The following is a 12,906-nucleotide window of genomic DNA, read 5'->3' as shown; positions in this document are numbered from 1 at the left end:
CTTGTTGTTTGTCATTTCTCCGATCACAAATGCAGACATGGTTTTATGTTTACGCGGCGCGATGCAAAGCAACGCGTAAAAAGACAGTATAAATCATTATAATCCATAATTATGTCCACGCTGGATGCAACAAATACCTCGTTTATAATGGGTTTTCATGTTTTTGTCTCGTTGCTCCGGCCGGACAGGGCATCACAATATGGTAGGGGCGTAACATTTCCGTCACACGCTTGAGGTATTCAGCCAATCACAACGCACTGGATAGCTGGCCAATCACAGCACACCTCGCTTTTTCAGACCGATGAGCTTTGTAAAAATCAACGCGTTTCAGAAAGGCGGGGCATAGAGGAGAAACAATAATGTACAGTATGTTGAAAATAATGTGTTTTTTGAACCTTAAACCGCATAAACACATTTCATTACACCAAATACACAAAATAATGTTCTTTTTGGCAACATCAAAAATATTTTAAAGGTTGAATTCCAGCAGCCATTACTCAGTCTTCAGTGTCACAAGATCCTTCAGAAATCATTCAAATATTAATTTGAAATATTCCTATCTTATCAGATATCTTAACATATTTTATGATTATTATTATAATTTTTGTGGAACATATGATACATTTCTACAATGCAATGTAACAATGCAAATATCTTTACTATCACTTTTGATAAATTGAATGTGTCCATACTGAATAAAAGTATCTTACTTAAAAAATTTTACTGACCCCTTAAACCTTTCAATGGTAGCATATTTAAAAAGGTATTACCTGAAGGGCTAAGCCATTTGGACCTCAAAATGAAGTGTTTATTTAAAGTGTGTGATTTGCTTAAACATAATATTTTTCGGCTCCTGAAACACACACACACAAATAAATTACTTTGTTTTTATGAGCTGTGATATATGAAATTTAAATGAAGTGTCTATCTTCTGAGTTAAAAAAGGAAATGAATAAGGTTGAGGTCAGCCAAATCATGTTCCCATGTTTATTTTCTATGCCGTTGTCTCCTCCAAAATTGCATTTCCCTGAGCAACTTAAACTGCTGTCTAATTGGCTTTCAGACAGTGGGCTTTTGATATAGTGTGGACTGACTTTTAGAGAACCTGATTTCAACACGACAACCCGTCTGCTTCCATTAAACATGTATTTCCTACCTCAACTCATTTCCTTCCAAACTGTCTATAATAATCTAGAAATATCTGCAGTACAAGTACTTATGTATTCTTGTGCTTTATATATGTTACCCTGGAGCACAAAACCAGTCTTAAAAGAAAATTTCTGACTCCTGACTTTTGAAAGGTAGTGTAGCTAAAGATCTACACTACAGTACACTATAGAAAATTAAAAAAAAGGAAAATACATATATTATTATTACATATAAAAGCGTAAATGACCCACTTTTCCTGTATTCTGCTTAAATTAATCATTAGGTCAATACCCTAACATTTGCCATTTTAGTCATATTGTATGTGTAATACTGTATATCCTGAGATACTTTTGTCTTAAAGTTAAATAATGAAGCTTGCAGTGTGTTACTAATCTACATAGCAGAATATTTTTCTTGCATTAAATTTTTTTTAAATAAATTAACCATAAAAAGCTTCAAGTCAAATCTCCACAGACACTGTCCTGAACATGATCCATTCTATTGATTGTTATATCTCCAACATGAATGCCTAGAAGTGTACAAGCTTGCAAGATGCAAAAACAGAAGTACAAGAGAAGAAAACAAGTAGGTTTCACAAGTGCCTTTCGAAAAGAGAGAACGAGATCACACCAAGTTGGAAATGCATGAAAAAAAAAAGTGACTGCATAATTCATACAAACTGTAGCTCAGAGGGTTTTGGTTCGCTCATTTAAAGTTTATATTTTGGAGTTCAGTGTTGATGTACAGAATATCTTTACAGAGTTCTAAATCATAGTAATTCAGCACAGCATCCAGCTGCACGTCGAAAGCCAAGATTGCAACATTTCTGTTCCTGTACACATACAAAATACTCCTTCGCTATCAGCACAGATAATTCAGAAGAACAAACAAACAGCTCTCGGTCACCTGAATGGTTGCAGACAGGTGCGTTGAATACGAGACGTAATACAAAGAAATAAAAACCATGCATACAGCTGTAGCTTGCAAGAAATCCAATGTTTTTACTACAACAGCCCATCTGTGAATTGGCCATGCAACCCTTGCCTGCCGACTCTAAAGGGCTTGTAATGATGAAATCTACAAAGATAAGGTTTGTGGAGAGATCATGATTCGGCTTATCTTGGTCAAATTTCAGCTACCATAGTTTATCAAACTGTTTGCCTGCATCTTATCCTATCAGATGAGATCCCATCTTATCCTATTTTCCTCAGTTTTTCATTTGTTAATTTGATTTATTTTAATTGTAAAAAATAAATTAATTAAATAAAATAAAAACAAGTTTGTCCTGTTCGTAATTTTTGTTTTCCAGACAGACATTTTAAAAGTATTTGTAACAAAAGTGCAAGCAAATGTTAATTAAATACACCTGATTATACTGTACAAAATGGGTCAAAAACTGATAACAACTAATACTTTTTTTTTGTGGCAGGAAAATATTGGCAGGGCATGTAAAAAATTGAACCACTGTAGAAAAAAAATCCTTACGCTGTATACATATACATACACATTATACTGTACTGTTTAATATAGTATGTTAAAATTAAATAAATAAATAAACAAATAAATATATAAATACAACAAATTCTAACTGTGCACAGACCTTTTATAAATTAAAAATGTTAATTAAATTGCTTCTTTTTTTGCGATTATTCTGCACAGTATGTTGATAAACATTCTCACTTTTTTTTTTTTGATAAAGCGCCCTACGCTATGGTCTTTCAGAAATGGATCCAGTGAGAAAGTAGGTGAGCTGATGCTATGAATAAAGCTAGCATACATTAAAATCCTTTATGGATTACTCCTTGGCTTGTACATTTAGTGAAGAAAATGAGGAGAGAATACCTTGGATGTCAGTTATCTCTCCATTCTCCTTGTAGATACCCGTTTAGAGCGCCATGAGGATGTGGGTGGAATCCCATCAATGACAGCTTTGTTGATTCCTGTCGAACAGATTTTGTATATATTAGCTCTGTGTACGACGAGCAGGAACGAAACACAATTCCGATAAAAATACAAAGGTAGTGGCTTTTGTATTCTGTGTGATGACAGCGCTTCCACAGTGTTTAAAGTTATAGGGCTACCTACGTGCCTCTTCCTGTCATGTCCTCAGGTCGGAGGTGCAATTTTCAAACAATGTTCTTTTTTTAGCCTGTCACTGTGCAAACCTAAGTCTGTGATCTACAAATAATTATTGTCAGCTTACGCTCTTACGCTGTATACATATACATACACATTATACTGTACTGTTTAATATAGTATGTTAAAATTAAATAAATAAATACATAAATAAACAAATAAATATATAAATACAACAAATTCTAACTGTGCACAGACCTTTTATAAATTAAAAATGTTAATTAAATTGCTTCTTTTTTTTGCGATTATTCTGCACAGTATGTTGATAAACATTCTCACTTTTTTTTTTTGATAAAGCGCCCTACGCTATGGTCTTTCAGAAATGGATCCAGTGAGAAAGTAGGTGAGCTGATGCTATGAATAAAGCTAGCATACATTAAAATCCTTTATGGATTACTCCTTGGCTTGTACATTTAGTGAAGAAAATGAGGAGAGAATACCTTGGATGTCAGTTATCTCTCCATTCTCCTTGTAGATACCCGTTTAGAGCGCCATGAGGATGTGGGTGGAATCCCATCAATGACAGCTTTGTTGATTCCTGTCGAACAGATTTTGTATATATTAGCTCTGTGTACGACGAGCAGGAACGAAACACAATTCCGATAAAAATACAAAGGTAGTGGCTTTTGTATTCTGTGTGATGACAGCGCTTCCACAGTGTTTAAAGTTATAGGGCTACCTACGTGCCTCTTCCTGTCATGTCCTCAGGTCGGAGGTGCAATTTTCAAACAATGTTCTTTTTTTAGCCTGTCACTGTGCAAACCTAAGTCTGTGATCTACAAATAATTATTGTCAGGTTTCTTGAACAACTTCTAAAAGGAGACTAATCTAAGGGCAAACAGAGAGAAATCAAAACTGCTTCCTCAAATGTCACAAATTTTTTTCAAAACACCTTTTCATGCCATAATGTCAACAAAAATGGAGGCGATGCAAGCAATGCAAGCTAATATATGAAGGCCAACATTAAATTGCACATTGATTGTGAGAGATAAACATATTTTGTTTCAATTGGTTGCAGTAAACATCCTGTCAGCTGAACAGAGGTTGCTTCATAAATTAATTAAGGCCCTATAAAGAAAATAAAGTGATTTCTGGATTACTACATTGAGTAACTGGCATAAATTATAAAATGGGTATTGGGAGTGAGACATTGAGAATTATTACATACTTTATCATTAATATATATATATATATATATGTTGAGGTGCTACATTTAATTAACCGACACAAAACATAATCCAAACCCAAAACTTTAGGAATAACCTGCTTCAACTATCTAACTCCAGAAGTGTTTCTTATAAAGCATATAGTTATATTTTTCAGATTTCGTCAAACCAGAATATTGCCAGAATATCTTAAAGATGCACCGATATTATCAGCATTTAAATTTTATACTATTTTTTGTGTACTTGTATTTACTGTTTTATATCTAAATAAATTAAAAATGAAACACTAGAAACTAAAATCAATAGTTTTAAATGTTACAAGTGAGTCACATTATGTCATTTTTTAAAACTGGATTTTTATTCTGATACATGCCAAACAAATACATTTAACAGTGTTATTAAAATATTAGTCATTACATTAGCACATACATAATCTTGAAAACTAAGTGAGTGTTAGATGACGGGAAGGGTAATCTAAAGCATATACAATATTGTCCAATGTGATTTTTAAAAATAAATAATTAAAAACAATTAAAAAAATAAACCAATAAGTAAATACATAAAAAAACAATGAAATCACCAATATGGTACCAATACATAGTGCATCTCAACTTAACCTGCTTATGGCTATCAGGTAAATCCACTGATGCTAATATAATTTGAATATGACCACATCATTTTGATTAATATAGGAATATTCTTGTGCAATCAATGTCACAAGAGAGGGAAAAAATTATTTCGACCACATTCAATTCAAAAACTCCATTTAACTTTACAAACCTAAATGTAGTGTTTTAAAGCAAATGAATAAAGAAAAAACGTCGACAAAACACTCTAGAGCAGGGGTGCCGCCTAGCATCTGTGGTCATGAGGTAATTTGAAAGTCTGGTACTGGCCCACCTGAAGGACATCACTGGACCCTTACTGGACCCCCTGCAGTTTGCTTGTCAAGCAAACAGGTCTGTGGATGATGCAGTCAACATGGGACTGCATTATATCCTACAACATCTAGACAAACCAGGGACTTCTGTGAGGATCCTGTTTGTAGACTTCAGCTCGGCCTTCAACACTATCATCCCAAACCTCCTCCTGTCCAAACTAACCCAGCTCTCTGTTCCTAGCTTTATCTGTCAATACCTGTACACCAATGACTGCACCTCTACTGACCCCTCTGTCAAGCTCTTGAAGTTTGCAGACGACACCACACTTATTGGCCTCATCCAGGACGATGATGAGTCTGCATATAGAAGCAAGGTTGAGCAACTGGCTGTTTGGTGCAGTCTTAACTACCTGGGGCTGAACACACTCAAAACAGTGAAGATGATTGTGGACTTCAGGAGAAACCCCCTGCACTCCCACCACTCACCATCATGAACAGCACTGTGGCTGCAGTAGAGTCATTCAAGTTCCTGGTCACCACCATCTCTCAGGACCTGAAGTGGGGCAATCACAGTGACTGTTAAAAAGGCCCAACAGAGATTGTACTTCCTTCAACAACCGAAGCCACAGGAGTTGCTGAAACAGTTCTACTCAGCCGTCATTGAGTATGTCCTGTGCACTTCAATAACTGTCTGGTTTGGCTCAGCTACAAAATCAGACATTAGAAGACTACAGAGGACGGCTTTGATTGTTGAAAGGATTATTGGTGCTCCCCTGCCCAATTTTCAAGAACTGTATATATCCAGAGTGAGGAAATGGGCTCAGAAAATAACTCTGGATCCCTCACATCCAAGCCATCTCCTTTTTGAACTTTTACCGTCTGGCCGGCGCTACAGAGCATCGAACACCAGGACAGCCAAACGCAAGAAAAGTTTCTTCCCCCAGGCAATCTACCTCATGAACAGTTAAATGTTCTCCCCTACTGTTCAATAAAAATATGTGCAATATCATTTTTATTCACCTAATACTACCAAACAAACAAACAAAATGGCGTTTTAAAATGAAAACGATCCTCGTCTACACTTACGTTTCAGAAACGATCTCCGTCCACACCACACAACCGAAAATGCATGTCACATAAACATTCATGTGGGGGAAGTCGTGGCCTAATGGTTAGAGAGTCGGACTCGAGTCTCGTACCGGCAGGGATTGTAAGTGGGGGGAGTGAATGTACAGTGCTCTCTCCCACCTTTAATACCACGACTGAGGTGCCCTTGAGCAAGGCACCGAACCCCCAACTGCTCCCTGGGTGCCGCAGCAAAAAAATGGCTGCTCCCTGCTCCTGGTGTGTGTGTGCACTTTGTATGGGATAAATGCAGAGCACTAATTCCAAGTATGGGTCACCATACTTGGCCACATGTTATGCCACTTCATGCAGGTACAACAATGAGCATGATGTTATTATTTACACAGTCATCAAGGATACGCAGAGCGAATGTGGGCAGCCACGCCATCATTTTCAAAAGTCTCTGTTTTGGTCCATTTACACTGAAACGCAAACCCAGAGTTTTCAAACTAAAACGGGTCTGCAGTGTTTTCGAAAGTCTCCATTTTCGAGGGTTGAAAACGCTGGAGTAATGTAAACGACAGGCGTAACCGTAGCAAAAGTTATAAAGTTTTAAAATGAAAATGCACTAATGTAAACGTAGCCTAAATCTGCTTTTTTATATTTAATATTTGTCTCATTCAACACAATTAATTAATTTCTCAGCCCAAACTGATGTGCAGTTCATTTGCAATGAATTGGACTAATCGCCACATGTTATTAATTAGATTAAAAATTGTGATTACTTGAAATTTTTTTAAGATGGCCCCTACCTATCCAAATTGATGTTTCTTAGCCAGAATACGTTGCAATAAGGACCACAAGTCAATTACTGGGTTAGCTGTGGTTTTAAAGTGTCATATTCTGACATCTGGATGGTTAGTACAAAGAAGAAGAAAATCTTTTTCAAGAAAATCTAAGTTTTCACAGGTTAATGGGGCTCTAGTTTAATAACTGTGATGTTTCAGCTCTGTAAATTATTAAGGAAGTAGATAAGAGAGAGAAAGTGCTGCCCAGAAAATGAGTAAGGACTGGATTTTTTTACACTCTGTCTCTGTCTGGAGGAAGAGCAGCGGCGATTCATCTGTCTCGTCAAACATACGGCACCGGCTCCTCAATTACCAGCGACCTCAGCTGTTACCAGCACATGCAAAGCACAAAGAACACGCAGTTAATTTCACCAAGCATTAAAAGGCTGAGTGAAAGAGCACATGTGTGCCAAGTAACGGAATGGCAATTAATGGAGCTTCAAAGTTGGCTATGATCGCTGGCAGGCAGCTGTGTTTTTTTTAAAGGCGGTGTCACTGATTCACTGAGGTCTCTATGCCTGTCTTCCTGTCTCTCTGTCTCCCGCTGGCACACCTGTCGGGACGTCTCAGAATTTAATGAACAGTGAAGAGATAGCGGTTGTTTGTTTCTTACTGGTAAATGGCTGATCAAACTGAGAGGCGTTTAGGAAACCTGTGTTTTTAGTTGTTGTTTGCGGTTGCATTCATGATTGATTGACATCGCTGTAGTTGTTACTTAAATTTTTTTGACGTCATGTGGATTAAACTTCAAACTCCAGTCTCACTGATTGATGCATATTATATAAATAAATTTGTTGTTGAAGTGTATTCTTTTATTTCTAAATTCTGTTTCATCATCATTCAGAATATGCCATCCATCTCATGTATTTTAAATTACTTAAAAAAGGAACATCATTCTGAGTTTTTTTTTTATACTAATGGACATCAGTGTCTTGAATTTTTTATTTCTTTTTTTTATGAATCCCATTATGGGGTATGATTGATCTGTCTTATGTAGTCTGGTTGCAAATTGTTCCAGGAAACATGATTTAACATTTTCCCATCTCTCTCCTCTTGATTTGCAGGAGCATCCAGCTAAACCCCATTTGTTTTCAGAACCACCTTCGACAAGCCATGGTGTATCGACTTCTGGGAAACCCCTGTGAGGCAGCGAGGTAAAATTGGCATTAATGGAGGGCTCAGAAAGGGTGCTTTCTCCGAAATGAAGACAGATTCAGTAGGAGAAAAGCTCCCAGTCATTTAGACAAACCCCGCAAACACATGTCTGCCCATTGGTTTGTTACATCTCCCTCTGTTCTGTCGGCCTGTGCTGGAAAAATATGTTCTCTGCGATACATAAATACTGGCGGTTCAATGGGGTACACATGGAAGAAGACAATTAGAGCTACGGTTACATCCACTCCCACCACTGCTGACTGACACCTTCCCCTGTAGCCTCCACACACTAATGTTCCATATGTGTTTTAATGATACAGTTACCAAATGCCTCTGTTCCCACCATTGGTCTTTTACAGATGACAGCTACCATTAATTATTGGACGGTGGAGGAATAAATAGTTTAGTGGCGTCGGTTACGGCATGGCCATGGCCAACTGGTGGCTGTGGGGGCCATTTATCGTGAGAAAGTCATATTCTGTTTGATCATTATCAAGCCACATTAACCCAATTGAAATAGATTAGAGAAAGAAGCGGGTACTTTGGTCTCTTTCTCACTCACTTGTTCTCGCTTTCCACCCCCTCTCACATTTGAGTTTCTGCAAGCAGAAATAGATAAACTCCGCAACCCTGCCTACAAATTTAGTGCCACTGTCCCAGTGGGGGAATAGAGATGTTTTCTGGGAACACTGCAGAAGTGCATTTATGTGTATGAAGTTGGTACGTCACACTGGCACTACTTGATTCAAGCTCTTTATGCTCTTTCTTTGCACTAGGTGTGTATTAGGTCTGGCTAGATTTGCTTACAATTGTGCAGGACCATGGGAGTCATTCATTAAAGGGTTAGTTCACCCAAAAATGAAAATTACCCCATTATTTACTTACCCTCAAGCCATCCTAGCTATATATGACTTTCTTCTTTCAGACGAATACAACTGGAGTTATATTAAAAAAACATCCTGGCTCTTCCAAGCTTTATAATGGGAGTCGATGGTAGCCCAAAATTTGGAAGTCCCAAAAATGTAACCAATCCATTATAAAAGAAGTCCAGACGGCTCCGAGGGGCTAATAAAGGCCGAAGTGATGCGTTTGTGAAAGAAAAATATCCATATTTACAGCTTTATAAACCTTAATCTCTAACTTCCGCTAACTGTCGTACGTGCGTTCACGAGAGAGTGGTGTCCAGCGGATGACGTAGGCGTAACGTAAACTCCGGTGAGAATATGCTAGTCTCACGAGAGACAAGTTATGTTTACAGCAAAGGAAAACCAGTGTCCTCTTGGCTTATATTGAAATCCTCCGACATTTTACTTTACAAATCCTCGTTTTGTACTACTAATTCGTGACCGGTGTTTTGTTTTGCTCTCTCCTCTGTGCTTCCGCGTTCGTCACCGCATTTGCCTACCAGCTACGTCATCCCCTGGACGCCACTCTCTCGTGAATGCGTGTATGACAGTTAGCGGAAGCAAGAGATTAAAGTTGTAAATATGGATATATTTCTTACACAAACACATTGCATCGCTTCAGAAGGCCTTTATTGACATTGTTGATGGGCAGCTTAATATTTTTAAACCACCGTTATTTGTTTCCTAATATTTTATGATGAATAGAACGTTCAAAGTAACAATGTGAAACTCTATCTATCTATCTATCCTTTGCAGAAAAACAGCCCCATGCTTCACAGTAGGTATGGTGTTCTTTGGATGCAACTCAGCATTCTTTCTCCTCCAAACACGTCAAGTTGAGTTTTTACCAAAAAGTTCTATTTTGGTTTCATCTGACCATATGACATTCTCCCAATCCTCTTCTGGATCATCCAAATGCTCTCTAGCAAACTTCAGACGGGCCTGGACATGCACTGGCTTAAGCAGGGGGACATGTCTGGCACTGCAGAATTTGAGTCCCTGGCGGTGCAGTGTCTTACTGATGGTAGCCTTTGTTACTTTGGTCCCAGCTCTCTGCAGGTCATTCACTAGGTCCCCCGGTGTGGTTCTGGGTTTTTTCTCATAGTTCTTGTGATCATTTTGACCCCACGGGGTGAGATCTTGCGTGGAGCCCCAGATCGAGGGAGATTATCAGTGGTCTTGTATGTCTTCCATTTTCTAATAATTGCTCCCACAGTTGATTTCTTCACACCACGCTGCTTACCTATTGCAGATTCAGTCTTCCCAGCCTGGTGCAGGTCTACAGTTTTGTTTCTGGTGTCCTTTGACTCTTTGGTCTTTGCCATGATGGAGTTTGGCGTGTGACTGTTTGAGGTTGTGGACAGGTGTCTTTTATACTGATAACGAGTTCAAACAGATGCCATTAATACAGGTAACAAGTGGAGGGCAGAGGAGCCTCTTAAAGAAGAAGTTACAGGTCTGTGAGAGCCAGAAATCTTGCTTGTTTGTAGGTGACCAAATACTTATTTTACAGAGGAATTTACCAATTAATTCTTTAAAAATCCTACAATGTGATTTTCTGGATTTTTTTTCTCATTTTGTCTCCCATAGTCGAGGTATACCTATGATTAAAATTACAGGCCTCTCTCATCTTTTTAAGTGGGAGAACTTGCACAATTGGTGGCTGACTAAATACTTTTTTGCCCCACTGTATATATACACAGAATTCCAATCTTTCTACATTCCCATCAAATGAATCTCTGCTGACAATGCTCAGTACAGTCTACTCCTGAAACTCCATGCTATATTAAAGCAAAGTCCGAGTGCATTTTGTCAGAGCACAATGCATGGTTGTGCATTTCAAAGAAGCGAGCACAGCCATTGAAGCTGGCGCCACTCTTTAACCTAATCACATCCTCCCTCCAGCAAATGCTGCTCAGCCATTTGAGCTCTTTAAGAGGAAAATGCATCTATGTTTTGAAGTTTACATGCCAGTAAATTTCACAGAAGCAATAGCTCTCCAGCACAAAGAAACCAAATTATTCTCCACATTTTCATCATTGTGCCATTTCCTTCCTCTTTCTGGTAATCATGGCTGTATTAGATCAAAAGTGTGCTTCTACTAAATACTGAGCAAAGGGTCTGAATACTTAGGACCATGTGATATTTCAGTTTTTCTTTTTTAATAAATCTGCAAAAATGTCAACAATTCTGTGTTTTTCTGTCAATATGGGGTGCTGTGTGTACATTAATGAGGAAAAAAATGAACTTAAATGATTTTAGCAAATGGCTGCAATATAACAAAGAGTGAAAAATTTAAGGGGGTCTGAATACTTTCCGTACCCACTGTATATCCATCCATGACTCCTTTATTGAGACGTTGTTTCCTTTGTGAAAGGAAAAGCTGTGGCATTTCTCTTTTTTTATGCAGTATCAAAGTCAGATGTCAATGCACACCATAAGAAAACATAAAAAAAACCAGTAACAGCTTCTCCAGGAAATATGTGCATATAGATTCATGCGTTTAGCAGCACAGATTCACTTCCCCTCGCAATCTTAACTGAAGGAAGAGTGAGTGACACATCAAGATATTGAACTCGAAAACGGAAATTATTCTAGAAGGCAATATCGCTCCGTTTGTGCTGGAGACAAGCTTTCTCAATGCAGAAATAAAATTAACAGTGTAACCTTTGCTCTTGATGGATCCTGGCAGAATTTGCTTTAGGAAAGTGGTCTCCATTGCTCACAGCAAGAGCCAGTACAACAGTAAACACTCCTAAATGCGCCGTCAGCATTTAGCACAGGAAACTAAAAATTAACCTTATGGCTCATTTCCAGAAGTCAGGTTTGTTTTTCAGTTGTTTTTTATTATTCTATTTGTGCACAATCTGACTGCACTCAAGCGCCTTTCAGAAAATGAACTCTATCAAAAAAAAAAAAAACATAACTTGTTTATTTTTCTACTAACAATGTCCAACTGTGGACATAAAAGCATCATATAAGAAATTTGATCATATCTAAAATTATATTTTGATGTAATAGACACACACACTCTCTCTCTCTCGCTATATATATATATATATATATATAATTTTTCTATAAATTTTTGTATACATAAATATTGAAATTATTTAAGTCACTATTTGTTTATATGTTGTAAATCAATATTCTCATTTCTTTTACATTTAATTCATAAAATTGTCATATTTTTATATATTTGATATCTCAGTCTGGGACAAGGATACAAAAAAATCTATACATTTAAATAGTAGGAAAAAAAAAAAAGCATGATACAAATTTCCGAGAAGTGTGACCTCCATATAACAAACCAACGTGATCTCATGATAATTCGTATGTATTTTACGTAAAATGTGGTTCTATAAAACGTACAATACTTACGTATTTATACCTACGTATAAACATGAGACCAGGCTGAACAAACAGAAAAAAAAATACTGTAAAAAAATGTTCAGAGCTGGTTAAAGACCCTCTTTGGTTTCTCTGAAATATCTCTGAAGTTGCAAAATCATAAATATATATTAAATGTAAAATGTATTTTTAAATTAAATTTGTGAATAAAGTCTGTTGTTCAGTGAGAAAAAAAAAACCGTTTGTGAGGATTT

The 12,906-nt window shown here is 37.3% G+C and overlaps 2 protein-coding genes across 2 annotated transcripts in view; one reads left to right on the top strand and one right to left on the bottom strand.

The window, feature by feature from the left end:
* LOC107563764 (neuroligin-1-like) overlaps positions 1-3,295 on the bottom strand; it is a 183,729-nt gene extending 180,434 nt beyond the window's left edge. Inside the window, exons 1-2 of the mRNA XM_016248710.1 lie at positions 3,235-3,295; positions 2,992-3,089 (exon numbers count right to left, since the gene is read on the bottom strand). The gene's annotated coding sequence lies outside the window, so the exon portion shown is untranslated. The remainder of the gene's footprint in view (positions 1-2,991; positions 3,090-3,234) is intronic.
* Positions 1-12,906, top strand: part of LOC107564921 (spermatogenesis-associated protein 16-like) — a 59,037-nt gene that overhangs the window by 6,095 nt on the left and 40,036 nt on the right. The window contains exon 2 of the mRNA XM_016250093.1: positions 8,309-8,398. Coding sequence (XP_016105579.1) covers positions 8,309-8,398 — 90 coding nt within the window. The remainder of the gene's footprint in view (positions 1-8,308; positions 8,399-12,906) is intronic.

The sequence above is a fragment of the Sinocyclocheilus grahami genome, unplaced genomic scaffold (genome assembly GCF_001515645.1).
Source record: "Sinocyclocheilus grahami isolate Dianchi unplaced genomic scaffold, SAMN03320097.WGS_v1.1 scaffold25.1, whole genome shotgun sequence".
NCBI classification, from domain to species: domain Eukaryota; kingdom Metazoa; phylum Chordata; class Actinopteri; order Cypriniformes; family Cyprinidae; genus Sinocyclocheilus; species Sinocyclocheilus grahami.
Note: the sequence above shows the minus strand (reverse complement) of the source record. Positions and strands in the feature narration are given on the sequence as shown.